At 42.4% G+C, this 27,227-nt stretch overlaps 1 protein-coding gene across 2 annotated transcripts; it reads left to right on the forward strand.

The window, feature by feature from the left end:
- Positions 1–27,227, forward strand: FAS (Fas cell surface death receptor). Of its 2 annotated transcripts, XM_075842661.1 has the most exons (10): positions 3–135; positions 6,180–6,351; positions 8,352–8,489; positions 12,204–12,330; positions 14,769–14,821; positions 20,124–20,201; positions 21,660–21,679; positions 23,137–23,178; positions 23,858–23,885; positions 26,636–27,227. In XM_075842661.1, the coding sequence occupies exons 1-10, from the start codon at positions 106–108 to the stop codon at positions 26,929–26,931; spliced, it is 984 nt and encodes a 327-aa protein (XP_075698776.1). In that variant the 5' UTR covers positions 3–105; the 3' UTR covers positions 26,932–27,227. The 2 variants fall into 2 exon arrangements, with proteins under 2 accessions (XP_075698778.1, XP_075698776.1); XM_075842663.1 differs by lacking the exon at positions 23,858–23,885 and having other exon boundaries at positions 1–135; positions 26,636–26,741.

Genomic DNA, 27,227 nt, shown 5'->3' on the forward strand with positions numbered 1-27,227 from the left:
TTTTTTGTAAAACCAATAACTTACAAGAAGTCATAAGGGTTTTAGACTCCACCTTAAGGCCGGCTTACTTATTGCTTCTTTTTACTTTCAGTTTACAATGCAGTCATGAAAATTTGGCGTGGAGTTTTGCTGCTGGTAAGTTTAATATTTAACAATGTAGAGAATTTAAACTTATTGCTGAACTAATGACGAGAGTCTAATCTTCTAGACAGAGTTAGAAAAACAATATTCTGTCCAGAGGAAACGTGAACTTTACTTAGGAAAAAAAGCAACAGCACAGATCTGTGTCCACAGTAATGGGTCTGTAAAGCCTGGTTAACTTTTTGTACTAAGCAGCTGATCGATTACATTTTAGAGCGATCATGTTACAGTAAGTGGCTGTGTATTCAGAAACTTTAAAACTGCACGGTCATTCCTCTTTCGTTTTCTGCCTAGTTTGACTGTAAATAACGATCTGTCTATCAGTGACTCTCTGGTTGTTGTGAAACAACACCTCCCAGCATACCTGACCGGTATAAACTGATGGCATGCTGGGGGCAGTAGTTTCACACTGGCTGGAGATCCACAGGTTATAGATCACTGCCATATGATCGGACACTACGTATATTTATGGAAAATCAATATCTTTAAAAATGGATGTTGACAGACATATATTCGTAGTTAGTTGCGGACATGTAGCCACTTGTCCGTATTGTTCTCTTATCGGAACTCCAGGTGGTTCCTGCATTGCGACATTTCAGAATAGCTAAGCAGTTTGGTGTTTATTTGTAATGTTAGTATTGTCTCGATATGAAACATCTTTGCAACATAGAAACCCACGGAAATTTCTATGACAGTTTACTAGTGAAGCTCAATTTGAAATTGTTCCAGTGACCATTTTGACCCAGTGTATATTACCTTCATATAAAACAATATGCAATATAAAAAAAATCAACTAAAACTACCATCAATTCTGTGCATTAACCCTGATGTGAAACTGCTAGCCCTTAAGATGGCGACAAATTTACGTAATGTGGGTGTTTTTCATGTTCTTACAAACAACCCCACCCGCTTCAAAAGATCACAGTATACCAGATAGCACTAAAACAGTTAGGCTGGATTCACATAGACTAAGAAAAACGCCATGATTTAAAAAAAATAAATGTCATGGTGTCTTTTATAACGCAGCATTTTTGACGTTCTATAGAAAATTATGGAGAAAATGCCAAAAAAAGCATCATACCTAGAGCGTGCAGTGTTAAAAAAAACAAAAAACAGAAGGACAATGAGCCCAAAAACGCTGCTAAAGCTCTACAAACCAAAATGCTGTGTATAAAGGCCCTCTCATATTTTATTACAGACTTTAAAGGCTATGAACAACTTTGGGGGCATTTTTTTTTTTTCAATAAGGACTTTAAAAAACTTGTTCTATTTCACCACATTCTAAGAGCCATAAATTTTATATTTTCTCATTGATTGAGCGGTGTGAGGGCTTATTTATTTTGCAGGACGAGCTGTAGTTTTTATTGGCACCATTTTTTGGTACATACGATTTTTTGGATCACTTTTTATAAAAAAATTTTTTTTAGCACTAAAGAAGAACTACGGAAAAAAATAAATAAAATCATACTTACCCGGAACGCCCTCCTTCTTCCTGCAGTTCGGCCTCCTGGGATGACATTGTATTCCATGTGACCACTGTAGCCAATCACAGGTTGCAGCGGTGGTCACATGGGATGAGACGTCATCCCAGGAGGGCGGCCTGGATGACGTCACAGGGCTGGCCTTCTGGGATAACATTACATCCCATGTGACCGCCGCTGCAACCAATCACAAGCTGCAGCGGTCCCATGTTCTGCAGAGTCATCTAGAGAGGTCGGACTGGACTGCACAGGAGGCCTACCTAGGCATGAGCATTTTTTACTGCTGCTTCACGCAGCGGAAATTCTGCCCGAGAAAACGCTCCACAATCTGGTTCGGTTTTCAGACTGAATGTACTGCCGGTTCCAGGTCGGATTCGCTGCATGGTTTTTACTCAGCATATCCGTCCCGTGGGAACCCGGCCTAAAGGACGAAAAAGTAAGAAGAAAAGACTGATGCATCGCCTTTCTTTTGTGTCCACTTCTGTGTTTGGTTAAGAAAAAAAGGGAGCTCAAAACTGGATCAAAACTGTGTGTATGATGCTGACCTTACTGAACAAAAACATACAAAACAAAAAAAATACAAAAACAACTATGTAAATATACATATGTATAGGAAGGTTTTTTTAGTTATTACAATTTTTTCTTTTAACCTCTTACACAGCACATGCATATTTAAACTCTGCCCGGAACTAAAACATACAGTTTTGGGTTCAGTTGTTTAGTGGTATTAAAGGGAATGTGTCGCTAGAATTTTTTTCTTTTTTTTCTTAGTTAAACAATTATTATTTGAGTGATTACACATGGTTTTAATTTTTTTAATTTTTTCACAAGTCAGGAAATATTATAAATTAGTTTCTAATTTATAACATTTCCATGTGCTGGGCACTAGAGGGAGCAGTTCCCAAAATTTGCATCATGGTCAATGTGGTAAAGCAACCTCATTGCTTTATGCTGCAAATTTGGGGTAGACACACTCTATAGTGTCCTCACACAATCCCCCCTCCCTTATTCTGGCTAGTGCCAGGAGAAGGGGGTTTGAATCGTCAAACCTCCTACACTGTGTGCCGCTATTTTCTGAGCGACTGCACAGTGTAGGAGGATTAGATACGGGGCTCAGCAGACAGTATCACACGAGCATACACGAACATAATACACACATCACATACACGAACATAACTTACCTGCTCCTGCCGCCGCTGCCGCCTCCGGTCCTGTTCCTTGCGCCTTCGCTTCCTTGAACATATGGCTGGAATCCACGTCCGGAAGTCGTCATCTTACTGTCCGGCCGCGGCTTCTGGTCCACATGAAAATGGCGCTGGATTTCGCTCTGCCAAAGACCTTCCTTTTGGTCTGTGTGGGAGTGGCGCATGCGCCGTTCCCACACAGACGGCATACGCTGCAGTGAATGGAACGGCTCCCGTTCGCATTCTCTATGGGGTTGTATGTGCCATATTCCATCTCTGTATGTATACAGAGATGAAAAAAAAAATGGCAGCCCCCATACAGAAGTAAAAGTAAGAAAAAAGTAGAACACGAGAATATAAATAAATTAAATGTATTTTGATATCATACTAAAAGCAATTTGATAAAAAAAATAATTAAATTCATGACACCTTCCCTTTAAAGTTTCCATATATATATTCTTGTAGGTAAAGGCGAATGATTAGAGACTTGGATCTACTGACTTGACCATTTTTGTATGCAGATGACAGACCTGTTTTGTTGCCTCTTGGAAGATGGTCGTTATTTGCTTTGCAGTGTTTATGATTTAGCTTTTGTGCAAATGACTGACATCTTTACCATTTTTACCTGTAATGGAAGCAGGATCTGCATGTAATGGTGGAGAATACAGTATTTCATTGATAAATGACATGGTCCCACCTTGACATGACTTCATGACTTATTAATATTCTTAATTATAGCTAAAATGTATTTCTATAAGGACGCAATAAACATCCATGTGTAATATTAGGGATAATAACTCATAATAATTGAATTAAGGCTTCGTTCACATAGACGTCAGGGCTCCGTTCTGATGTTCGGTCGGAGCTTCCCGTCAGAATGGAGCCCTGACTGAATGAAATGGAAACCATAGGTTTTCGTTTGCATCGCTATTGATTTCAATGGTGACGGATCCGGTGCAAATGGTTCCCGTTTGTCTCGGCTGTACAAGGGTTCCGTCGTTTTGACAGAATGAATACCGTATTAGACTACGGGATGCTTGCGTAAGCCAGCGGGATGCAGTGACGTCATCACGTCGGCCTATGCAGGGAATCTTCCCAGCGCCTTATAGGCTGCAGGCCTAAAGTGGCCTGCAGTATAAAGTATTCAATTGTATCTGAATCCTGAGGACGTAGAGACAATTGAATGTGGCAGTTGCAGGCACCGGGTGCTAGCGACAACACTGGGCATGATGGCAACCATGCCAACCGGCCCATAAATGTTATGTGCCGGGCGTCCCTACCAAGAGTAACAAGCAGGGCAGGGAGACAATGTCTCTCTGCTCCGCTGCCGGATAAAAGCAGCTCGCTGCCTGGGCCCACTGGAGGATCCTTTGGTCCTCCGGTGGGCCAGCCAGATGCTGCGTTAGGTTAATTATAACGGGCTACCTGGCGCTGCACTTGTTTGTGGGGCAGACATCTTTCTCTGCCTGAGCAACAAAATTTCTTGGTTCGTGAACTCTGCCAGCCCTAATCTCGAGTTGCTTGACCCCCTTTCTGTTTTTGGATTCTGGTACTTCACGTTTGAAATACCATTAAATCAGCGGTTGGCTTTCACTTACCTATTAGAGTTGCGCTTACTAGGCACAATTCTATAGTCAGCTTTGCCTTAAATAGTAAGATGGGTGCTGCTATCCCCACTGTGGTACCGGCAAACAAAGTGAGGTCGGCTGGGATACAACGTAAAAGAATTAATCGAAACAGAGATATTACTGTAGGGGCGCTGCCTTCATCCGAGATTTAAAGGATTCAAACTCACTCAAAAGTCTTCAGAATAATTAGATTTATTGGTGACGTTTTCGGAGTTGTACTACAACTCTGAAACACGTAATAAGCAGAAGCTACAAACCATGGCTGCAACAATGGAAACAATCTATAAGCATATTGTAAATGTGTTTTATGTGGTATGCTGATCTAACTATATTTATCTAATGTCTGCAAAATATAAATATTTCCTTATCACTACACTGTAATGTACGTCTTTTGAGGAAGAAAATCACCAAGTATATTAATGTCCCCTCTAAGGCTATGTTCACATCACATTTTGGACCTGCATTTAGCAGGCATGTTGGGAAAGCTCCATATGTATACACTAAACTGGTCCATAGGGCTACATTAGCTCGACTGAGTCTAATGGAGTCGGGCTGGTATACGTCGGTATATCTTTTTTTTTTTTTTTTGGAGGATGGGGTAATGTAGTATACTATGCTGTTCCATCCTTAGGGAACCCATGCAGTCGACTTATTTTTTTAACATGGGAGCCTATGTGTGCTGGATACCACTGTATGGCATCCATCACAGGTATGCATTAAACTTATACCCTGGGAGCTTTCCCGGGGCTGGAATCCCCAGAAAGGGCATCAGGTAGCGCTCTGCCCAGGAATTCCTGTCCTGGGGAAGCCCTTTACGTCGCTGTCCATATATGACAGTGATGTCAGGGGCTTTTTACTATGGAGTACCCGGCAAGAGCAACTGTAGTGCTCTGGCCGAGGACTTTGGCACTAGAGAAGCCCCTGGCATTACTGTCCATATATGGACAGTGACTTCAGGGGCTCCTCTAGTCCTGTAGTCCCCAGCCAGAGCGTTTCCGATGCTCTGGCCAGGGACTATGTAGTTTAAAGCCCCTGACATCACTGTCCATATATGGACGGTGATGTTAGGGGCTTTGTAATGGGAGGATCCCCGGCCAGAGCGCAGGCCACGATCTGGCCGGGGATTATACTCCTAGAGAGAGCCCCTTACGTCACTGTCCATATACGGACAGTGATGTCAGGGGCTTTAGACTACGTAGTCCCAGGCCAGAGCATCGGAAGCTCTCTGGCCAGGGAACTACAGGACTGGAGGAGCCCCTCCAGTCACTGTGCATATATGGAAAGTGAAGTCAAAGGCTTTCCCAAGATAGGAGTCCCCAGCCAGAGTGCTTGCAATGCTGTCGGGGCCTTCCCTGGACTCAGTGCTTAAAGTAGCACTGTGCTTGGAGAGTTTGGGCGTTGTATCCCACTGTTGCACCTATAGGGGTTATACCTATAGGTTGCACCTATAGGGGTTATACCTTTGCAGTAGTTCTCTCAAACTGAGGGTCATATACAGTATAAAAGAAAATCAGTTATGGCTTTCCTGCCATCTAATTATATCAATACCTTGATTTTCTATTGGTCACTTGCAAAATGTCAGCTGGAATCTAACTGGTTGGTGTATTCAACAATTTTGTTCTATAAAGATAATAAACTATGTTTTTGTTTTTTTAAGAGTAATAATGTCACTTGCATATTTGTCTTTATATTGCTACATGATACAACAGTATTGACTGGTGTTCTCTGTGTTCTTACCTGTGCAGGCTCTATTACACAGTATTGTGGTGTTGGCCCATAATAACTACCACAACAACACAGACAGGCATGTGAAGAAGAAAAAACCGAATTCCATATTACACAAATTGTGGAAGAGAGACGTTAATTGTCCAGGTGAATACAGCACCAAAACTCACTGTTGTAAATTGTGCGATGCAGGTAAGTGTGCCCTGGTGCCTCAGTGACTTTTCTTAAGAGATATTTAAAGAGGACCGCTCTGTTCTCCTAACTTGTCTAGTTTAGTAAATACATGTATTCCCCATAAAACAATAATTTGGGAGCATCTTTTCTTAGAATTCTGTGTTGTACCTTTCCTTTTTAATTCCTCCTGGAAATGTATGCCTAAATTGACAACATGGCGTTACCATTTTCCTGTTATTAGGCCGGGTTCCAACAAGTCTGATATGCTGGGTAGAACTACGCAGTGTATCCTAGCTAAAACCTGCAGCACATTCCGTCCACATTGTGGTGCATTTTCGGGCAGAATTTCCACTGTGGAAAGCAGCAATGTAAAAAAATAAAGGATAAATAAAATAAAAAAAGTTCATACTTACTCCGTTGAGGTGTAGTCCGGCCTCACGGGATGATGCTGCAGCCCATGTGATCGCTGCAGCTTGTGATTGGCTGCAGCAGTCACATGTAATGAAATATCATCCCAGTAGGCCGGCCTGAAAAAAGAACAGAAGAAAGCGTCCGGTTTGACAACGCCCGGGCTGTAAGTACAAGATTTTTTTTTTCTGAGTTGCGATTCCGCCACAAAAGTCACAACACTTGACTGTTTGCAGGTTTTACATCCCCCTTGAATTCAATGGAGAAAACCCGCAACAGAAAAGCAATGAAAACGCAGCATAAGTTGACATTCTGCGCATTTAAAATCTGCATCGCGGGTCAATTTATCAATGTTTTCACTGCTTTATTTCCCACAGCGTGGGCAGGAGATTTTCTACATTTGCTTCTACTGTAAATGCTGCAGAATTTCCCCACAGAATCCCATTGCGGTTATTCTGCAGCCTTTACGCTACATGGGAACCCGGCCTTACAGTAGCAGCAAAGTGGATTTTGAAAAAGAACACAGCGAAAACATTAATAAATTGACCTGCGGTGCAGAATTTCAGAATCCGCAGCATGTCAATTTATGCTGTGTTTTCGTTGCAGGTTATCCCCATTCAATGGAAATGCAAAACCCGCAAAAGAAAGCCAAGTGTTGCAATTTTTGCAGCAGAATCGCAGTGATTCCGCCGCAAAAATCGCAACTCAGAATTTTTTTTAAAATTAATTCATACTTACCCAGAACTCCCTGCTTCTTCCTCCAGTCTGGCCTCCTGGGTTGACGTTTCATCCCATGTGACCGCTGCAGCCAATCACAGGCTGCACCGTTCACATTGGTTTAGCATTATCCAGGGAAGCAGGGCCGGACAGCCACGGAGGGACACATTACCAAGACAACGGCATCGATCAGTATGGACCTTTTTTTTCTATGCTGGTACGGGGTCTCGGAAGGAATGTGCTGCGGATTCCAGGTCGGATACACTGCGTTGTTTTTACGCAGCATATCTGACCCGTGGGACACAGGACTTACAGTATATGTACATTCAAAAGCTCTCTTCTGTTAATCAGTGGCAAAACGTCAAATGCAATTCAATGTGAATCAATATTAAAACATAAAAAAGTTCATTTAAGTGTATGTGCACACGATAACTGCAATTACGTCTGAAAATACGGAGCTGTTTTCAAGGGAAAACAGCCCCTGATTTTCAGACGTTTTTTGAGCAACACGCGTTTTCGCAGCGTATTTTACGTACGTTTTTGGAGCTGTTTTCATTGAAGTCTATGAGAAAACGGCTCCAAAAACGTCCAAAGAAGTGTCCTGCACTTCTTTGACGAGGCAGTCATTTTACGTGTCAGCGTTTGACAGCTGTCAAACGACGACGCTTAAATGACAGGTCGTCGGCACAGTACATCGGCAAACCCATTCAAATGAATGGGCAGATGTTTGCAGACGTATTGGAGCCGTATTTTCAGGCGTAAATTGAGGCATAATACGCCTCGTTTACGCCTGAAAATAGGTAGTGTGAAGCCAGCCTAAGTATTTATGGCAAAATGTATTGGTCAATGTAAAATGGTTTTCCTAAAAACTGGTTCTCTGCTTTCTTTTAAAGGAACGTTTGCAGAGTCTGACTGCGCGGAGAACCATGGTCGTCCAAACTGCAGGAATTGTCTTGAAGGCTCGAATTATATGGATGAACAGAATGGCTATCATGAATGCCATAAATGCTGGCATTGTGATAAGGAGTTAGGTAGGTTAAACAAGATACTGTATTAACTATATTGCGTTTTGTCATGCGAGTTTACATATAAAGCTTTTTATAACCTTGCACTCCATAACTGCTCCAAATATCTCTGTGTTTTAGGCCTGGTTTACACGAGCGCGGTGTTTTGCGTGCGCAAAAGGTACTTAACAGCTCCGTGAGTCATCTGCGTATGATGCGCGGCTGCGAGATTTTCGCGCAGCTGCCATCATTATGACACTCCGTTTGGATGTTTGTAAACAGAAAAGCACGTGGTGCTTTTCTGTTTACATTCAGAGTTTGACAGCTGTTTGCGCGAATCGCGCAGTTCGCACGGAAGTGCTTCCGTGCGGCATGCGTGGTTTTCACGCACCCATTGACTTCAATGGGTGCGTGATGCGCGAACAGCGCACAAAGATAGGACATGTCATGAGTTTTTATCAGCGGACACACGCTGAGCAAAACTCACGGACTGTCTGCACTGCCCCATAGACTTACATAGGTCTGTACGACACGCGTGAAAAGCCTTAGGGTGGCGAGGCCTTAGGGTGGCGTTTTGGAGATTAGTGCAGACTCTCATTTCTTCCTCACATTCTTACCTCCAAGACTGCTCATTTGCCTCTCCGCTCCTTTGGTATTCTTTACCACAGGCGATTTAATATTCACATACCCTCCAAGCATTTTACACACAACCTAAATACCCACTCGTTCAGAAAAGCATTTATTCTGGCACAACTTTCATAATTACCACCTTGAAGAGATGCTCTATATCTTGTACTCCACCCTCTACTTCCTGTCTCTATCCCAAGTCATGTTCGTCTCCAAGGGTATATTCACACCCTGCATATACACTGCTGATTTTACACAATGTATTTCATTGCGGCAATTCCACAATGTATTAAAGTAGTAACAGAGTGGATGAGATTTTCCACGCTGTGAAAAAAACTCCAAGTACATAAAATGACCTTCAGTGTTTTTTTTTCAATCCGCAGGATGTCAATATATGTAGCGCAATCTCTGCTCTTTTGTTGCAATTTTTCCCCCAAAGAATTCTATAGGAGGGTAAGACCTGCAACAAATAGCAAATTGTGAATTTTTTTTTCAGCAGAAAAGCTGTGATTCTGACGCAAGAAAAAAACCCCACCAAATACGAAAAAAATAAAAATGAAATACTTACCACCCGGGAGTTGTCATAGCGACGCATGTTCTCTGTCTAGCTCGGCCTCCTGGGAGGACGTTTCATCACAATCTGCAGCGGTCACATGGACTGCAGTATCATCCCAGGAGGCCGCACAGAGAACAGAGAGACGAGTTGCTATGTCAAAGCCGCGCAGCAGTGGACTAAGTAACCGTACAATCCTATATGCCTTTAAAGTGGATGTCCAAACTTCATTTTTAAACAATAGTTTTGTTTTTTTAGGTCCAAAATTCAAATAGATCCAAAGTTATGAACTCAGATGTGATAGTTTACATGTGGATCCTGCATGTCAGACACGCAGGACCCTCTGTCCCTGAACCCATCAGGTCCACGGGACTGATGGATTTAGTGAATAGCACTAGATACAGCTGCTCTGTATAGAGAATACAAAGCAGCTGTATCTAACAAAGCAAAAATAATTTTTAATAAAAAGTATTTGTAAAGTTACACCAAACACACTGATACACCTTTTTATTAAGAAAGAAAAAAAAATTGCCATGCAAAGGTGTACGTGGCTTTAAAGTCTATGTCTATTTAGAACTCTGTATGAGCTCCAAATCTTATAAAAATATATTAACATATTATGGCTCAGTTCACGTCTCGTTTTGTGCACATGTTTGTGGTATACGACGAAGTATATGTTTTTAAAGTTACCAAAACCTATGCATTTGTAACATGTGCTTACGTTTTTTTGTAGTATAAGTCGTATACATTTTTATACGTTTGTGACCGTTCTTACTTCTAAAACCGTATACGTTGTTTTTGTTCTTTAGCTAAATCAAACTTTGTAAAGTTAAGATTTCCCATATAAGGTTACAAAAGTGTATGCGTTTTACGTATGCAAAATATGGGTTTAATATTGCACATGTCGTCCATACGTCGCCATTGACTTCAATACTAATAGAAACGTATACATTTTGGAAAAGTACTGAAAGGAGTAGTAGACTACGCTTTTCAGGAAATGAAAAAAAAAAAAGGATAGAACGTAAGCACACAAAACGTAAGCACAAACTACACCATTAGGGCATTCGTCCTGACCATTGAAATCAATATACACGCTGTGGTGCACGTTTTTCACGGTTTTCTTATGTCAGACGTACAGTAAAAACGAGATGTGAACTTCGCCTTAATTGACACAGAATGTAAATGTCTCTGACATGCAGGTCACCGAAGTCGACACTCCCGCTGACCTGACAGATTTGTGTTTCAGCGCAAGATACAGCTTCTATGTATCTAGTATACATAGAAACTATCTCAAAAAGTAAACTTTTTTTTTAAATAAAATCTAATTACAAAGTTGCACTAAAAACACTAATACATTTTTTTTAAAATTCTTTTATTCTAAAACAAAGTCTCCAAAGGTTTCCATAGCCTTTAAATTTGTACATTAATTTTAAGGGTATGTGCACACACACTAATTACGTCCGTAATTGACGGACGTATTTCAGCCGCAAGTCCCGGACCGAACACAGTGCAGGGAGCCGGGCTCCTAGCATCATACTTATGTACGATGCTAGGAGTTCCTGCCTCGCTGCAGGACAACTGTCCCGTACTGTAATCATGTTTTCAGTACGGGACAGTTGTCCTGCAGCGAGGCAGGGACTCCTAGCGTCGTACATAAGTATGATGCTAGGAGCCCGGCTCCCTGCACTGTGTTCGGTCCGGTACTTGCGGCCGAAATACGTCCGTCATTTACGGACGTAATTAGTGTGTGTGCACATACCCGAAGATGGTTTAGGAAGAACTCTCTGTGCTACTGCATCTGTTTCACTATTTTACCTGCCTGTGATACGCTAGGGCACAAAGACAATTGGCCTATTTATAGCATTTGTACACTAATATTTGCACCGGACTTATAATATGTTGTACAGCACCACAAACACCAGAACACTAGCCAATAATTCCTTGCCATCACTGCAGTCATTTAGTGGGTACATGATCCACAGTTACCGAGCGGTTCCACATTTATGTAATAGCAAAAATAAGAGCAGTGTAAAGTCACAAATACACAGGAGATAGCGGTCAGCCGACACCTCTGGCCGTGTCTTATCTCCTGGGGCACAAAGGATCGGGCATGGTCAAACCCAACATGCCTGATCCTTCTTGAATATGACCGATTTAAGCGGGTAATGGACTGGAAAACTGCCCTTGGCTCCCATCTCCTAGAGGCTCTTCTTGACCTTAAGACCCCTAGAAGCATTTTACTATTGACCACTTCTTTACTCTATACCACCATGGAATGTAATATTAACCCCTTTCCTGCATTAGGCCAGCAGGGAATTTACAATGAACCTTTTCATTACCCTAGACTATCAGGGATTTTAAAATTATGAGAAAAACTGATTAAAGATGGCAAGATGGGGGCCCTACATTTCTTGCTGCCCAGGACATTCTTCTGTATATAACCGGCTCTGTCCCCAATGTCTGCCATCGGAGGATTGTCGGACTGCAGCCATACATATTAGAGCATTGGCCAAACCAGCCCAAACTAATTAATTATTCCTACTTGTCTTTCTGATTTCTAGGACAGGAAGTGCTACGAGCCTGTAATATGCGCCAAAATACTGTATGTAGATGTGCAGAAAACTTCTTTTGTACTGGAAATGGAACTGTTGAAGATGGCGGCTGCAGAGCTTGCAAACATTGCACCAAGTGAGTGTGGATTACATTACTAACCACTTTATTATCAAAATAAAAGCTGCATTTTTTATGGGTGCAAAACTTACACGTTCGTGTGAATCTAGCCTACGGGTATGTTCACACGCAGAATCAAAAACGGCTATAAAATATGTTTTCAAGGGAGAAAAGCCACTGATTTTCAGCCGTTTTTAAAGCACCAACCATTTTTTTATGCGTTTTTTTTTGCGGCCGTTACAGGAGCTGTTTTCTATTTTCCTACCAATTCATTTCAATGGAAAAAACTGTGTTTCATTCCAATGGGACCCTTTTTTATGCGGCCGTTTGTAAAAAAAGAAGGCGTAAAAAAAATGGCTGATCGGAACAAACACCGTTTTTCCAATTGCAATCAATGGGCAGATGTTTGGAGGCGTTCTGCTTCCAATATTTCGGCCGTTTACTGCCCGAAAAACAGCCGAAAATAGGCCGTATGAACATACCCTAAGGGTATGTTCACACATAGTGGTCAAAAACGTCTGAAAATACGGAGCTGAGTTTTCCATAGAGTCAATGAAAAACAGCTTCAAAAACGTCCCAAGAACTGACAGGGTATGTTCACACGCAGTGACCAGAAACGTCTGAAAATACGGAGCTGTTTTCAGGCGAAAACAGCTCCTGATTTTCAGACTTTCTTAAATACTCGCGTTTTTTTTACGGACGTTTTTTGAAGCTGTTTTTCAATGGAGTCAATGAAAAACGCCTCCAAAAACGTCCCAAGAAGTGACCTGCACTTCTTTTGATGAGCCGTCATTTTGCGCGCCATATTTTGACAGCGACGCGTAAAATAAAGGCTTGTGGGAACAGAACATCGTAATTCCCATTGAAAGCAATGGGCAGATGTTTGTAGGCGTGTTAGGGGCGTTTTTTCAGGCGTAATTCATGGCGTAAAACACCTGAATTACGTCTGAAAATAGTGCGTGTGAACATACACTAAGGCCGGATTCACACAAAAAACGCGGCTTTTGCGCGCGCAAAAGGCACTTGACAGCTCCGTGTGACAGCCACGTATGATGCGTAGCTGCGTGATTTTTGCGCAGCCGCCATCATTATGACACTCCGTTTGGATGTTTGTAAACAGAAAAGCACGTGGTGCTTTTCTGTTTTCATTCATCCTTTTCACAGCTGTTGCGCAAATCACGCTTATCCCACGGAAGTGCTTCCGTGCGGCATGCATGATTTTAACGCACCCATTGACTTCTATGGGTGCGTGATGCGCGAAATACGCACAAAGAACGGACATGTCGTGACTTTTTCGCAGCGGACTCACGCTGCGGAAAAACCACGCAATTGTCTGCACGGCCCCATAGACTAATATAGGTCTGTGCGACGCGCGTGAAAATCACGTGCGTTGCACGGACGTATAGCCCGTTCGTCTGAAAAAGCCCTACATGTGGAGAGAGCAGGGAACACAAACCTTCTCCAGGTGTCCCTTGAGCTTGTGAACATCCTTTTACATTGGGCTATAGTTTATCTATGAACCACAGTAACTGGCCTGCTGATGGCCACAGGGAATACATGAGGGAAGGAGACATCTATAGAACCCCCATATAAAAGGAGTGAGATATCCTTATAAGGCCTTATTTAAACGAACGTGTTTCACGTCCTTGATACGCGCGTGAAAATCACGCGCATCGCATGGACCTATGTAAGTCAATGGGGCCGTTCAGACAGTCCGTGATTTTCACGCAGTGTGTGTCCACTGCGTAAAACGCACGACATGTCCTATACTTGACAGTTTTTCGCGCATCACACACTCATTGAAGTCAATGCAATTCCGTGTGCCGCGCGTGATTCGCGCTACAGTTAAATAAATGACGGGGAAAAAAGCACCACATTCATTGTAGTTTCTAAGCATCAAAACTACGTGTCATAAGGATGGCATATGCGTGAAAATCACGCAGCCACGCACCAAACACTGATGCCACATGGAACTGCAAAAGGCTGGGTTCACACAGTTTTACGCAGGAGGAAAATCTGCCTCAAAAATTCTGTTTGGAAGTTTGAGGCAGATTTTCCTCTCCCTGCACGCCGATTTTCGCTGCGTTTTTCGCCCGCGGCCATTGAGCGCTGCTGGCATAAAATGCTGCGAAATACGCTTTCTCTGTCTCCCATTGATGTCAATGGGAGGTCAGAGGCATAAATGCCCGAAGATAGGGCATGTCCCCTTTTACCGTGAGCCGGTTTTTCCGCTCGCAGGAAAAAAACGCCTCCGCCTCCCATTGAAATCAATGGGAGGCATTTCTGGCCGTTTTTTGGCGCATTTTGCGGCACGGTTTCCGCGTAAAAAAAACTAGTAAAAAAAAACTGTTAGGGCCAGCTCACACGGGGACAAATAATAATATTTATACATTCATAACTAAATAAATGACCACTGTTTGCAGTTTTTTCAGCTAATTTTTTTTCTGGTATTTTAGATGTGAATTCAAGCAAGCTGAACCATGTACAGCCACCAAAGATACTGTGTGCAGTGAGTTAAACTTTAATATATTTTTTTTTATTTAACTATAAACCAAAAAAGTAAAGAGCAGTTCGAGTATATTCGAATGGTAGAGTCAAACCACGTTTTATTACTGCGATTACCACGTTTGGATGTAGTTTATTAGAGATCAGGGCAATAAACGAATTTTACCGCAACATGTGAATATACCCTGAGGGTCTATTCCCATAATCAATGGGAAGATGTTTGTCTGCGTTCTGCTTCTAATTTCTCAACCATTTTTCACGCCGTTTACGGCCCATAATTAGACAGTGTGAACAATACCCTAAGGCCTGATTTACACAAGCGTGTGCGTTTTGCGCATGCAAAAAACGCGGCGTTTTGCGTGCGCAAAAGGCACTTTACAGCTGCGTGTATCATCAGTGTATGATGCGCGGCTGCATGATTTTCGCGCAGCCGCCATCAATATGACACTCCGTTTGGATGTTTGTAAGCAGAAAAGCACGTGGTGATTTTCTGTTTACATTCAGAGTTTGACAGCTGTTGCGCGAATCACGCAATTCGCACGGAAGTGCTTCCGTGCGACCTGCATGGTTTTCACGCACCCATTAACTTCAATGGGTGCGTGATGCACGAACAGCGCACAAAGATAGGACATGTCGTGAGTTTTACGCAACGCACTCGCGCTGCGCAAAATTCACGCACTCTCTGCACTGCCCCATAGCCTAATATAGGTGCGTACGACACGCGTGAAAAGCCCCCGCGTCGCACGCGTGTATATTACGCTCGTGTAAATGATGCCTTACAGAGAGCAATAATCTGGTAAAGAGAGAAAGACACATTGAATAAGTGGAGAAAGACATTTTTTTCTTCAAGAAAACAGGATCCATGGAAATGGACAGAAAATGAGTCTGCATTATTTGTGTCCTCTTGCATCCTGTTTGAGGCTCTGTTCACATCACATTTTTGCATCCTGTTAAAAGGTACTTTTTTTGTTTGTTTGAGATTATAACAAAAAGGTACTTTTAAAACAGTATGCAATAGGATTCATTGTACAAAAAACAGGATCCATCTTGATCTTGTTCTTCAACAAGACAGAAAGGAGCCTGCATCATATTTTGTGTTCTGTTGCTTCTGGGTTTAGACTGGAAAAACACATGCAGTTTTTGGTGCCGTTTTTTTTAGCCAAAGTCAGCTGTGGATTCAGCAGGAAGTCTTTTCTTTATATTTCCCATTCCTTTTTAATCCCCTTCTGTCTTTGACCGAAAAAACTGCATGAAAAACTGCAGTGTTTTTCCAAAAATGCTGTGTGTGGAACCACCCGTAGGTCATCAAACAGCGTTTTTTTTTGTTCAGTATTTTGCATCAGTATTTGGAAGCCAAAACCAGGAGTGGATCCAAAACATGAAAAAGGGTACAAATCTTTCCATTATAGTGTACAAACACACACGGCGCGTTCAGGGCGGATACACTGCATCAAGCTGCGCAGCATATCCGCTGTGAACACTGCAGGGAATGCCGTTCGAAAAATCGCATCACTGGTGCGTTTTCAGGTGGACTTTCCACTGCATAAAGCTGTGTTGGAAAAAAAACCTTCATACTTACACCTTCCCTTTTCTCTGCTCGCAGTCCAGCCTCTTGGGATGACGTTGCAGGCCACGTGACTGCTGCACCCTGTGATTGGCTGCAGCGGTCACATGGGATGAAACGTCATCCTAGGCGGTCGGACTGGAGAAGAAGAAGGGAACTCTGGGTAAGTATAACTATTATTTTTTTTATTACTTGCGATTTTTGCGGCGGATTTGCTGTGATTCTGCCGCAAACATCACAACTTAGGGTATGTTCACACGATGAGAGGCATTTACGTGTGAAAAGACAGACTGTTAACAGCTGCCTCGTTTCACACGTAAATGCTCCTCCTCGCATTTTGCGAGCCGTCTGAGACGCTCGTAAATCTTGAGCTGTGCTTCATTGAGTTCAATGAAGAACAGCTAAAATTACGTGGCAAAGAAGTGTCCTGCACTTCTTTGCCGAGGAAGTCCATTTACGCGTCGTCGTTTGACAGCTGTCAAACGACGACGCGTAAATTACAGGTCGTCTGCACAATACGTCGGCAGATTTTTGCCGACGTATTGGAGCCCTATTTTCAGACGTAAAACGAGTCATAATACGCCTCGTTTACGTCTGAAAATAGGTCGTGTGAACCCAGCCTTACACTGCTTTGTTGTGGGTTTAAAGAGGCTCTGTCACCAGATGATCAAATCCCTATCTCCTATTGCATGTGATCGGCGCTGCAATGTAGATAACAGTAACGTTTTTTTTGTTTTTTTTTAAATGATAATTTTTGGCCAAGTTATGAGCAATTTGATTTTTATGCAAATGAGCCTTTCTAATGGACAACTGGGCGTGTATTGTGTTTGTAACATCTGGGTGTGTTTACTTGTTTTACTAGCTGGGCATTGTGAATAGAAGTGTATGATGCTGACGTATCAGCATCATTCACTTCTCATCGTTACCACCCAGCTTCTGGCAGTGCACATACACACAGCGTGTCCTCGCTCGTCCGACGCGATGAAGTTCCTGTGGGAGGAAGTGACGTCACAGCATGATCTCGCGAGATCACGCTGTGTGTCTGTGCACTGCCAGAAGCTGGGTTGTAACGATGAGAAGTGAATGATGCTGATTCGTCCGCATCATACACTTCTATTCACAAGGCCCAGCTAGTAAAACAAGTAAACACGCCCAGATGTTACAAACACAATACACGCCCAGTTGGAAATAAGAGAAAACACGCCCAGTTGTCCATTAGAAAGGCTCATTTGCATAAATATAAAATTGCTCATAACTTGGCCAAAAATGATCGTTTAAAAAAACAAAACACGTTACTGTTATCTACATTGCAGCGCCGATCACATGCAATAGGAGATAGGGATTTGATCATCTGGTGACAGAGCCTCTTTAAGCACCCCATTGAATTAAACGGGAAAACCCGCAACAGAAGAGCTGCGATTACACAGCATTAATTGACCTGTGGTGCGGTTCAAGAAACCGCACCGCAGGTCAATTTATGTGCGTTTTTTCCTGCTGCATTTTTCCGCAGTGTGGGGACGAGATATGTTGAAATCTCACCCACACTTCTGCTACTGTAATACGCTGCGGATGTTCCGCAATGAATAGGTTGCAGAAAATCCGCAGTGTTTACGTGGTGAATGTTCCTACCCATACTTTGTTTATTTTCCATTTAAAGTTTTGGCTTCCAAATACTGATGCAATTTACTGACCAAAATACTGCCGTGTGAAAGAGGCCAAATGCTGGACTCACGCATCGGGTATTTGTTGCTGATTTTTGAGTTAGGGCCTGTTCACATCACCGTACGCTTTCCGTTCCGGGGTTCCGTCTGAGGTTTCCGTCGGGTGGACCACACAACGGAAAGTGAAAGTGAAACCACAGCTTCCGTTTCAGTCACCATTGATATCAAAGGTGACGGAAACATAGCTAATGGTTTCCGTTCGTCGCCATTCGGCAAGTTTCCGGTTTTCCGACGGAATCAATAGCGTAGTCGACTCCGCTATTTATTCTGTCGGAAAACCGGAAACCTGCCGGAATGGTGACGAACGGAAACCATTAGTGATGTTTCCGTCACCATTGATATCAATGGCGACTGAAACGGAAGCTGTGGTTTCACTTTCACTTTTCGTTGCGGGGTTCACCCTACGGAAACCTCAGACGGAACCTCGGAACGGAAAGCGAACGGTGATGTGAACAGGCCCTTAAAGCCAGAAGTGGACTAAGGGTATATTTCACACGCAGTGTTTTCAGGCATAATTCGGGCGTTTTACGCCTCGAATTACACCTGAAAAAACGGCTCCAATACGCCTACAAACATCTGCCCATTGCTTGCAATGGGATTTACGATGTTCCTTTCCCACGAGCCTTTATTTTACGCGTCGCTGTCAAAATACGGCGCGTAAAATGACGGCTCGTCAAAAGCAGTGCAGGACAATTCTTGGGACCTTTTTTGAGGAGTTTTTCATTGACTCCATTGAAAAACAGCTCCAAAAATGGCCTTAAAAAAACGCAGCGAAAAAAACCGACTGAAAATCAGGAGCTGTTTTCGCCTGAAAACAGCTCCGTATTTTAAGACGTTTTTGGTCACTACGTGTGAACATACCCTAATAATCACACTAATATAAATTTGACAAAACAAAAACAGTGCCTTTCAACAGAATGCAAAAACATGGTTTGAACCTAGCCTAAGGCTATGTTCACACGCTTAACTAAAAATAGCTGAAAATACAGAGCTGTTTTCAAGGGAAAACAGCTCCTGATTTTTAGCCGTTTTTTTAAATTAACTAGCATTTTTTGCTGCGTTTTTTACGGCCGTTTTTGAAGCGTTTTTTCAATTGAGTTAATGAAAAACAGCTCCAAAAATGACTCAAGAAGTGACATGCACTTCTTTCTACGGGGCGTCTTTTCACGCGCCATTATTTGAAAATGAGGCAGAAAATAACATCCCGTCGGAACAGAATGCAGTTTCCCATTGAAATCAATGGGCAGATGTTTGTCGGCGTTCTGCTTCCGATTTTCTGACGTTTTTTCAGCCCGTTTATGGCCGAAAAACGGCCGAGAATAGGCTCTGTGAATATACCCTTACAAGATAAAGTACAACGTATATTATGTTTTATACACTTTATAAAGAAAAAAAATTCAACGATAGATACACTTTGGGCACGTTCATACGTGGCGGAATTTTTCCACTGCAAATGTTGGTGCAGATTTGGGGCAATCACGCAACGAATCTGCAGCAACATTTGCATATTTGACCGGTAATTCAGACGTTGCAGATATCACATCGGACTTGCCACAGATTTCAGTTTTTGCATTGCAAAGCCTGAAATCTGCAGTGAAATACCACTTCTTCTCCGCATCGTCATGAGCATGCTGCGGAGGGAAAATTCTGCACCGCAGCCTAAATTCTGCAGTTAGTTCAGACGTTGCGGAAAATAAGTTTCCTAAAAATTTATAGAAACAAAGGTAAAAAATGGCTGCTGCAGAATTCCACTGCGGACTGTCCAACAGCAATTCCGCCACGTGTGAATGTGCCCTTTAAAGTGCAGGTAGATTTACAGAATGTGCTTCTCGTGGTTACTTACAATATTCACGATTCATTTTTGGTTTTCCCATCTGTCCATAAAAAGTGGTCTGTAAAAAGCAAAGAATCAATTTGACACACGTTGTACTGCTGCTCATAGTTACTATAATCAACACTTATTAATGTAATGCAAGTCTATTTACTACAGTTACAATGTAAGTTTTTTCATTTTATATCAGAGTCCCAGAGATACCACCGCATATTGATCGTACCATTCGTTTCTATACCACTACTACTACTACTACTATTGGTCTTATGTAAGTACAAACTATTTCTCTGAACGATGTATGCTTCTAGGAGTAATACAAGGCATCTAGAAGAAGGGCAGTTTCAGCGGGCTTACATCACTTTTTTTAACATATAGATGGGTCTGGGACTAATAAATCACACTAGTAGAACTGATCAGTGCAGAAAGTAATTTGGAATTGTAAGGGCACGTTCACACGTGGCGGAATTGCTGTTGAATTCCACGGGGGACAGTCCGGAGTGGAATTCTGCAGCAGCAGTTTTTTTCATTTCTTTCTATAAATTTTTAGGAAACTTAGATCAGACGTTGCAGAAAATAACTGTGCGGAATTTAGGCTGCGGTGCAGATTTTTCCCTCCGCAGCGTGTGTCCGCTGTGTAAAACTCACGACATGTCCTATACTTGCCCGTGTTTCGCGCAGCAAAATCACGCTCGGCACACGGAACCACTTCCGATGCCACATTGAATTTTTGCGCGCGCAAAATGCAGCGTTTTTTTTCGCAAGCAAAATGGACACGTTCGTGTGAATAAGGCCTTTTCAAGGGAAAACCGCTCCTGATTTTCAGCCGTTTTTTTAGCAACTCTGTTTTTCGCAGCGTTTTTTACGCCCGTTTTTGGAGCTGTTTTTCTATGGAGTCAATGAAAAACAGCTCAAGAAGTGACATGCGCTTCTTTTTCGCGGGCATTTTTTTACGCACCGTTTTTTGAAAACGACAACGTAAAAAATGCCGTATTTTCCATTGAAATCAATGGGCACATGTTTCGAGGTGTTCTGCTTCCGACTGTTCAGTCGTTTTTCGGGCCGTTTACTGCCCGGAAAAGAGCCGAAAATAGCCCGTGTGAACATACCCTCAGAGAAAAAATAATAATATAGAACGTCAATATATAGAATTCATGTATGAATGTTTATCCGGTCTGATCGCCATTCGGGATGAGGAGGACATTTTTTTCTTTTAGGGCAGACCAGTTAACGCCTGAGGGTATGTTCACATAGCCTATTTTCGGGCCAAAAAACTGCTCTGAAAAACGGCTGAAAAATCGGAAGCAGAACGCCCCAAACACCTGCCCATTGATTTCAATGGGAAACACGGCGTTCTGTTCCGATGGGGCGTTTTTTAAAAAAAACGCCCTGTAAGAAGAAGTGCATGTCACTTCTTGAGCTGTTTTTTTATACCGTTTTTCATTGACTCAATTGAAAAGCAGCTCCAAAAAACGCTGCAAAAAACGTGAGGTAAATAAAAAACGGCTGAAAATCAGGAGCCGTTTTCTATTGTTAATCGTGTGAACATTTTTAATTTTTTTTTAATCTTTCCCTGGATCAATAAGGGTAAAACAAAGTTCTATAGCTTCTCCCATCGCTTGATTAAACTTGATAAACATTTGTCTATTTACTATGTAAAAGCGGATTAACACCTAATATTTGGTTATTACATCAGCTGTGATTTAATCATCTGTCATTTGTATTTTAGATGGTGTGCGCGGCAAACGGGTGAGTATGTGTATTCTATTTGTTAGGCAGAAATTATTTTATCAATTAAAGTAGATCTGTCCCTAAGGCCGTATTTACACGAGCGTGTGCGTTTTGCGCGCGCAAAAGGCACTTAACAGCTCCGTGTGTCAGCTGCGTATGATGCGTGGCTGCGTGATTTTCGCTCAGCCGCCATCATTATGACACTCTGTATGTTTCTAAACAGAAAAGCACGTGGTGCTTTTCTATTTACATTCATAGTTTTACTGCTGTTGCGCGAATCACGCGCGACCCTAGGAAGTGCTTCCGTGTGCTGCGCGTGATTTTCATGCACCCATTGACTTCAATGGGTGCGTGATGCGCGAAAAACGCAGAAATATAGGACTTGTCGTGAGTTTTACGCTGCGGACTGACGTTGCGCAAAAATCACGGACTGTCTGCACGGCTCCATAGACTAACATAGGTCCATGCGAGGCGCGTGAAAAGCACGCGCGTTGCATGGACGTATTAAACGTTTGTGTAAATCCGCCCTTAAAGTTCAGGTCCAAGGACCTACTGAGACAAATGGCACAAAAAATCTTGGTTGTCTATAAACCTCATGGTAAGAATACAACAGACTCCAGCTTATAAACCGGCTGTATTCATGATGAGCTCACAACATCTATAAAGTTAGAATAGAAACTTAATCAGCGCTGAATTTTGAATCTTTCTACATTACATTAAAATGATTGTTTTTTAAAAATCTTTTAGGGTATGTTCACACGCAGTGGTTTCAGACGTAATTCGGGCCGTTTACGCCTCGAATTACGCCTGAAAAATGGCTCCATTACGCCTACAAATATCTGCCCATTGCTTGCAATGGGTTTTACGGTGTTCTTTTCCCACGAGGTGTTATTTTACGCGTCGCTGTCAAAATACGGCACATAAAAAGACGCCCGCGAAAAAGAAGTGCATGTCACTTCTTGGGACCTTTTTGGAGGCGTTTTTCATGGACTTCATTGAAAAACAGCTCCAATAACGGCCGTAAAATACGCAGCGAAAAACGTGAGTGGTTACAAAAACGTCTGAAAATCAGGAGCCGTTTTTGCTTGAAAACCGCTCCGGATTTTCAGACGTATTTTGCTAAGCGTGTGAACATACCCTTATGGTTTTATGGACTTGGTCCTCCTGTTTGCTGCTGTATTTTGTTGTTTTTTCCTTCAGACTTTGTCAATGTGTATGTTTACTGCTTGCCCAATATGTTACATTATCCTTATTATTATTAGAATTATTATTATTATTATTAGAATTATTATTATTATTATTAGAATTATTATTGCTTCTTCAGTTTATTTTTCCTCAATGAATAAAATATGTGAATTCTCTAGCTATGTTTAGAACTAGGCAGCCCAGCAAATATCTCGTTTTTCACACTGGATTTAATGCGGGGTTGATTTCTCCAAACTTAGTCCATTACCTGGCTTGTGTTTTGTTTACAGGGAACGGCCAGCACCGGCAATAGTCCACATCCCGTTGTATCGGTAGGTATCAAGTATTTATATCTCCCACAATGTATAACAGCTTTTCATGCGCGTATAACGGACGTTAAACACGTTCGTGTGAATAAGGCCTTAAAGGGGACAAATATATATATAAGGAATGAGGTATAAATATACTTCTGTAAATGGGTGAACTTTCACCAAACGATTATAATATCATGGAAAGAATTTAAGATTTTCTGCATTTTCTTGGTGTCTTTTCTTTTAGGGCAGGTTTAGACGTGGCGGAATTGCTGTGGAATTCTGCTCTGGAAAGTCCGCAGTGGAATTCTCCAGCGGCCGTTTTTTACATTTATTGTTATACATTTTTAGGCAAGTTAGTTCAGACGTTGCGGAAAACTCCGCTGCGGACCATAGGCTGCGGTGCAGAATTTTCCCTCCGTAGCATGCACTGTCTGTTGCGGAGAAGAAGCGGAATTTCACTGCGGATTTCAGCCTTTGCAATGCGAAAACTGAAATCTGTGGCAAGTCCGCTGTGATATCTGCAACATCTGAATTACCTGTCAAATATACAAATGTTGGTGCAGTTTCGTTGCGTAATTGCCCCAAATCTGCACCAACATTTGCAGCGGAATAATTCCGCCATGTCTGAACATGGCCAAACTGTCTTAATCTTTAGTAATATACAAGTTATTGATCAGATTTTTTTACCTTCCTTCAGCCTTCTCATCTTCCTGAAGAACTTAAAGGTAATTTGCCATTGACAAGCATACATCATTATCATCATCATCATCATCATCATCATTTCAGGAATACCTTGTGCATGTCCACAATAGATTATCTTGCTTTAATATAGAAACGTGGTTTTCTGAAGTATTGGCCGTGCAGTGGTGATTATAATATAGACTGAAGCCAGCTAGGGGTGAGACTAAGGGTATGTTCACACGTAATGTTTTCAGGCGTATTTTGGGGCGTTTACGCCTCGAAAAATGCAAGCAGAACGCCTACAAACATCTGCCCATTGATTTCAATGGGAAATACGGCGTTCTGTTCCGACAGGGCGTTTATTTACACCTCGTTTTCAAACCCTAAGGCTATGTTCACACGTTTAAAAAAAAACGGCTGAAAATACGCAGATGTTTTCAAGGGATGTCAATGAAAAACGGCACCAAAAACGGCTCAAGAAGTGGCATGCGCTTCTTTTTACGAGGCTTCAGCAATGTCCTGTTTTAACAAAAAGCTGAATGAGATAAGGGTGTATGCACACAGTGCAGTTTTGTCGTGTTTTTTTGCCGCATGGCAGAAAACTGCCCCAAAAAGACGCATGCGTTTTAAACATTATTTGCCGCGTTTTCTGTGCTCACGGCAAATCCATGGTAGACACATGCGGTTTTTTAATGCGGTTTTCGGCTGCGCGGCAAAACCAACATTTTGTGAATATACCCTTAGGGCATGGCCAGACGTGGCGTATTTCTTCCGCCACTGTCCGCATCAATCCCGCACATAATCTGCGTTGCAGATTCTGTTGCGGCTTTGCCTAAAATGTGCATTAAATTGATGCGGACTAGCCGCTGCGTATTGAGGTGAAAGTACTTCCCTTCTCTCTATCAGTGCAGGATAGAGAGAAGGGACAGCACTTTCCCTAGTAAAAGTAAAAGAATTTCATAATTACCGGCCGTTGTCTTGGTGACGCGTCCCTCTTTCGGCATCCAGCCCGACCTCCCTGGATGACGTGGCAGTCCATGTGACCGCTGCAGCCTGTGATTGGCTGCAGCCGTCACATGGACTGAAACGTCATCCAGGGAAGCCGGACTGGAGGAAGAAGCAGGGAGTTCTGGGTAAGTATGAACTTCTATTTTTTTTACACGTTGATGTATATTGTGATCGGAAGTCACTGTCCAGGGTGCTGAAACAGTTACTGCCGATCGCTTAACTCTTTCAGCACCCTGGACAGTGACTCCTGACGTCGCCTAGCAACGCTCCAGTAATTACGGGTGCACACACGTAGTCACCGCTAATTACGGGAGCCCCATTGACTTCTATGGGCCTGCCCGTGCCGTAATAACGGCCTGTGATTACGGGCGTTTTTACGTTAGTGCTCATGGGGCCTCAGTCTGGCTGTAGACCTAGAAACACATAGGTCCAGCCAGAATGAAGAAATATGATGTTTGTAAAACCAATACGCAACGCAACACACATAACATCTGCAGATTTCATTGCAGAATTTTGAATCTCCATTGAAGTCAATGGAGAAATTCCGCAATGAGTCCGCAGCAAGTCCGCTACACGTCCGCAACATCCATTGTATGCTGCGGACACCAAATTCCGCACCGCAGCCTATGGTCCGCAGCGGAGTTTTCTGCAACATGTGCACGAACCTAACTAAAAAGGTGTGGAAACCTATGGAGAAAATGTCCGCTGCGGAATTCCAGAGAAATTCCGCCACGTCTGACCATGCCCTTAAGCTCATTGCGTTCCTATTCCAAGTCACTCCCTGCACTGATCAGTGTGTAGATGGGTTCTAACAGCCACAAAGTTTCCTCTATTGTTGGGCAGAGGGCTCAGGGTAAATGTGCGACTACAGGAACTGACAATGTAGGTCACTTACTTGGGTCCTCCTCAACTACCTAGTTCGCTAACCCCTAAAACCATCCTTACCCCCAAATCATATAAAATAATTGCTGCTCCCTTCTCCTTATTCCAGTCTGGGCTCTGGACATTTCCTAATCACATCACCAACTGGGTCCCATTAGGCTGGATTCGCATGCAGTATTTTTTTTAGGAAAAACAGCCACATTCCTGGTGATGTTTTTCCTAGGGAAATATAAAACACCCTATAAACATGGATTTTTTTTAGGTGGCATTTGTTTTTTATTTTAACTTGTATTTTTTGGGTTAGTGGCATTTTTTCAAAATGAAAGGAAGGCTTTGCCATTTTTTGCATCATTTAGTCTCATTTTTGTCCTCCATAGGTTTTCTTGCTTATTTAAAAATAAAAACACGCAAGTGTCTGTTTGTTGCGGGTTTTTTTATGGCGTTTGTCTTTTTTTTTTTTTTAAAAAACCATGTGTTGCAGAGAGGAATCTTTGCATCACCTGATCTTCGAATCACACTATTTGCAATGTCCAAAACAGCACCTAAAGAAAAATCTGCAGGTAGTAAAACGCACTATGTGGAAAAAGTGCCACCAAAATGCCACAAAAGTAGCGTTATTTTTGCCAAGTGTGTGAAGGAGGCCTTAGACAGATATTGTGTTCTTGAAGCAGCCGGATTTGGATGATGATAACTGCAGAGGATTGTTCTGTGAATGAAATCCATTAGTAATACGGGTCTGGGCAGTATTTTATTAGGCTGCTCTTTGGGAAACTGGTTGGCGGCAGCAGAAGATCGGTAAATCATATAAAACGCTAGGGTTTTGTCTGTAAAGGGGAAATGTCATATTGTGAGTTATTTTTGGTATGTGCCTGTTCATTTCAAACGTATATGTTTTTAATTCTAGATATGGACTTGAACGCTCTTTTATCGGATTTCTCGGAGATGATGGATCTTAGCACTGCTCAGACGGTTGTACGGAGTATGGGAGTACCAGATACAACAATTGACGGCATTCTTAATGATTATAGAGCTCAGACTAATGAGCAAAAATATCAGCTGCTGAAGACATGGTATGGAAGTCGTGGGAGGACTGGAGCATTTCAACAACTTATTAATACACTTCGAAAGTATAAAAAAATACAGCTTGCTGATCAACTAGAAGAAATCGCTAGAAGCCACTTACAGCAAAGTCAAGGTTAAATGTTTACCTCTGTTATCCTCAGGGAACTTTTTAGGAAACGCACTTGGAAATCCCCTTTTAAAAATGTTGTGTTTGGGTTCATCGCTTAGGATCGATGGAGGTCCAAGTGGATGTAGTTCTACCAACAATACTTTTATATGTAAGAAAAACATGCACCCTCTCTCTCTAAGGGCATGACCACACATGGCGGAATTCCTCCGCAACTGTCCGCATCAATGCCGCACCTAATCCGGGTTGCGGATTACGGCTGCGGATCTGCACAAAATGTGCAGAAAATTGATGCGGACTAGCTGCT

The sequence above is a fragment of the Rhinoderma darwinii genome, chromosome 11, assembly GCF_050947455.1.
Source record: "Rhinoderma darwinii isolate aRhiDar2 chromosome 11, aRhiDar2.hap1, whole genome shotgun sequence".
Taxonomy (NCBI): Eukaryota; Metazoa; Chordata; class Amphibia; order Anura; family Rhinodermatidae; genus Rhinoderma; species Rhinoderma darwinii.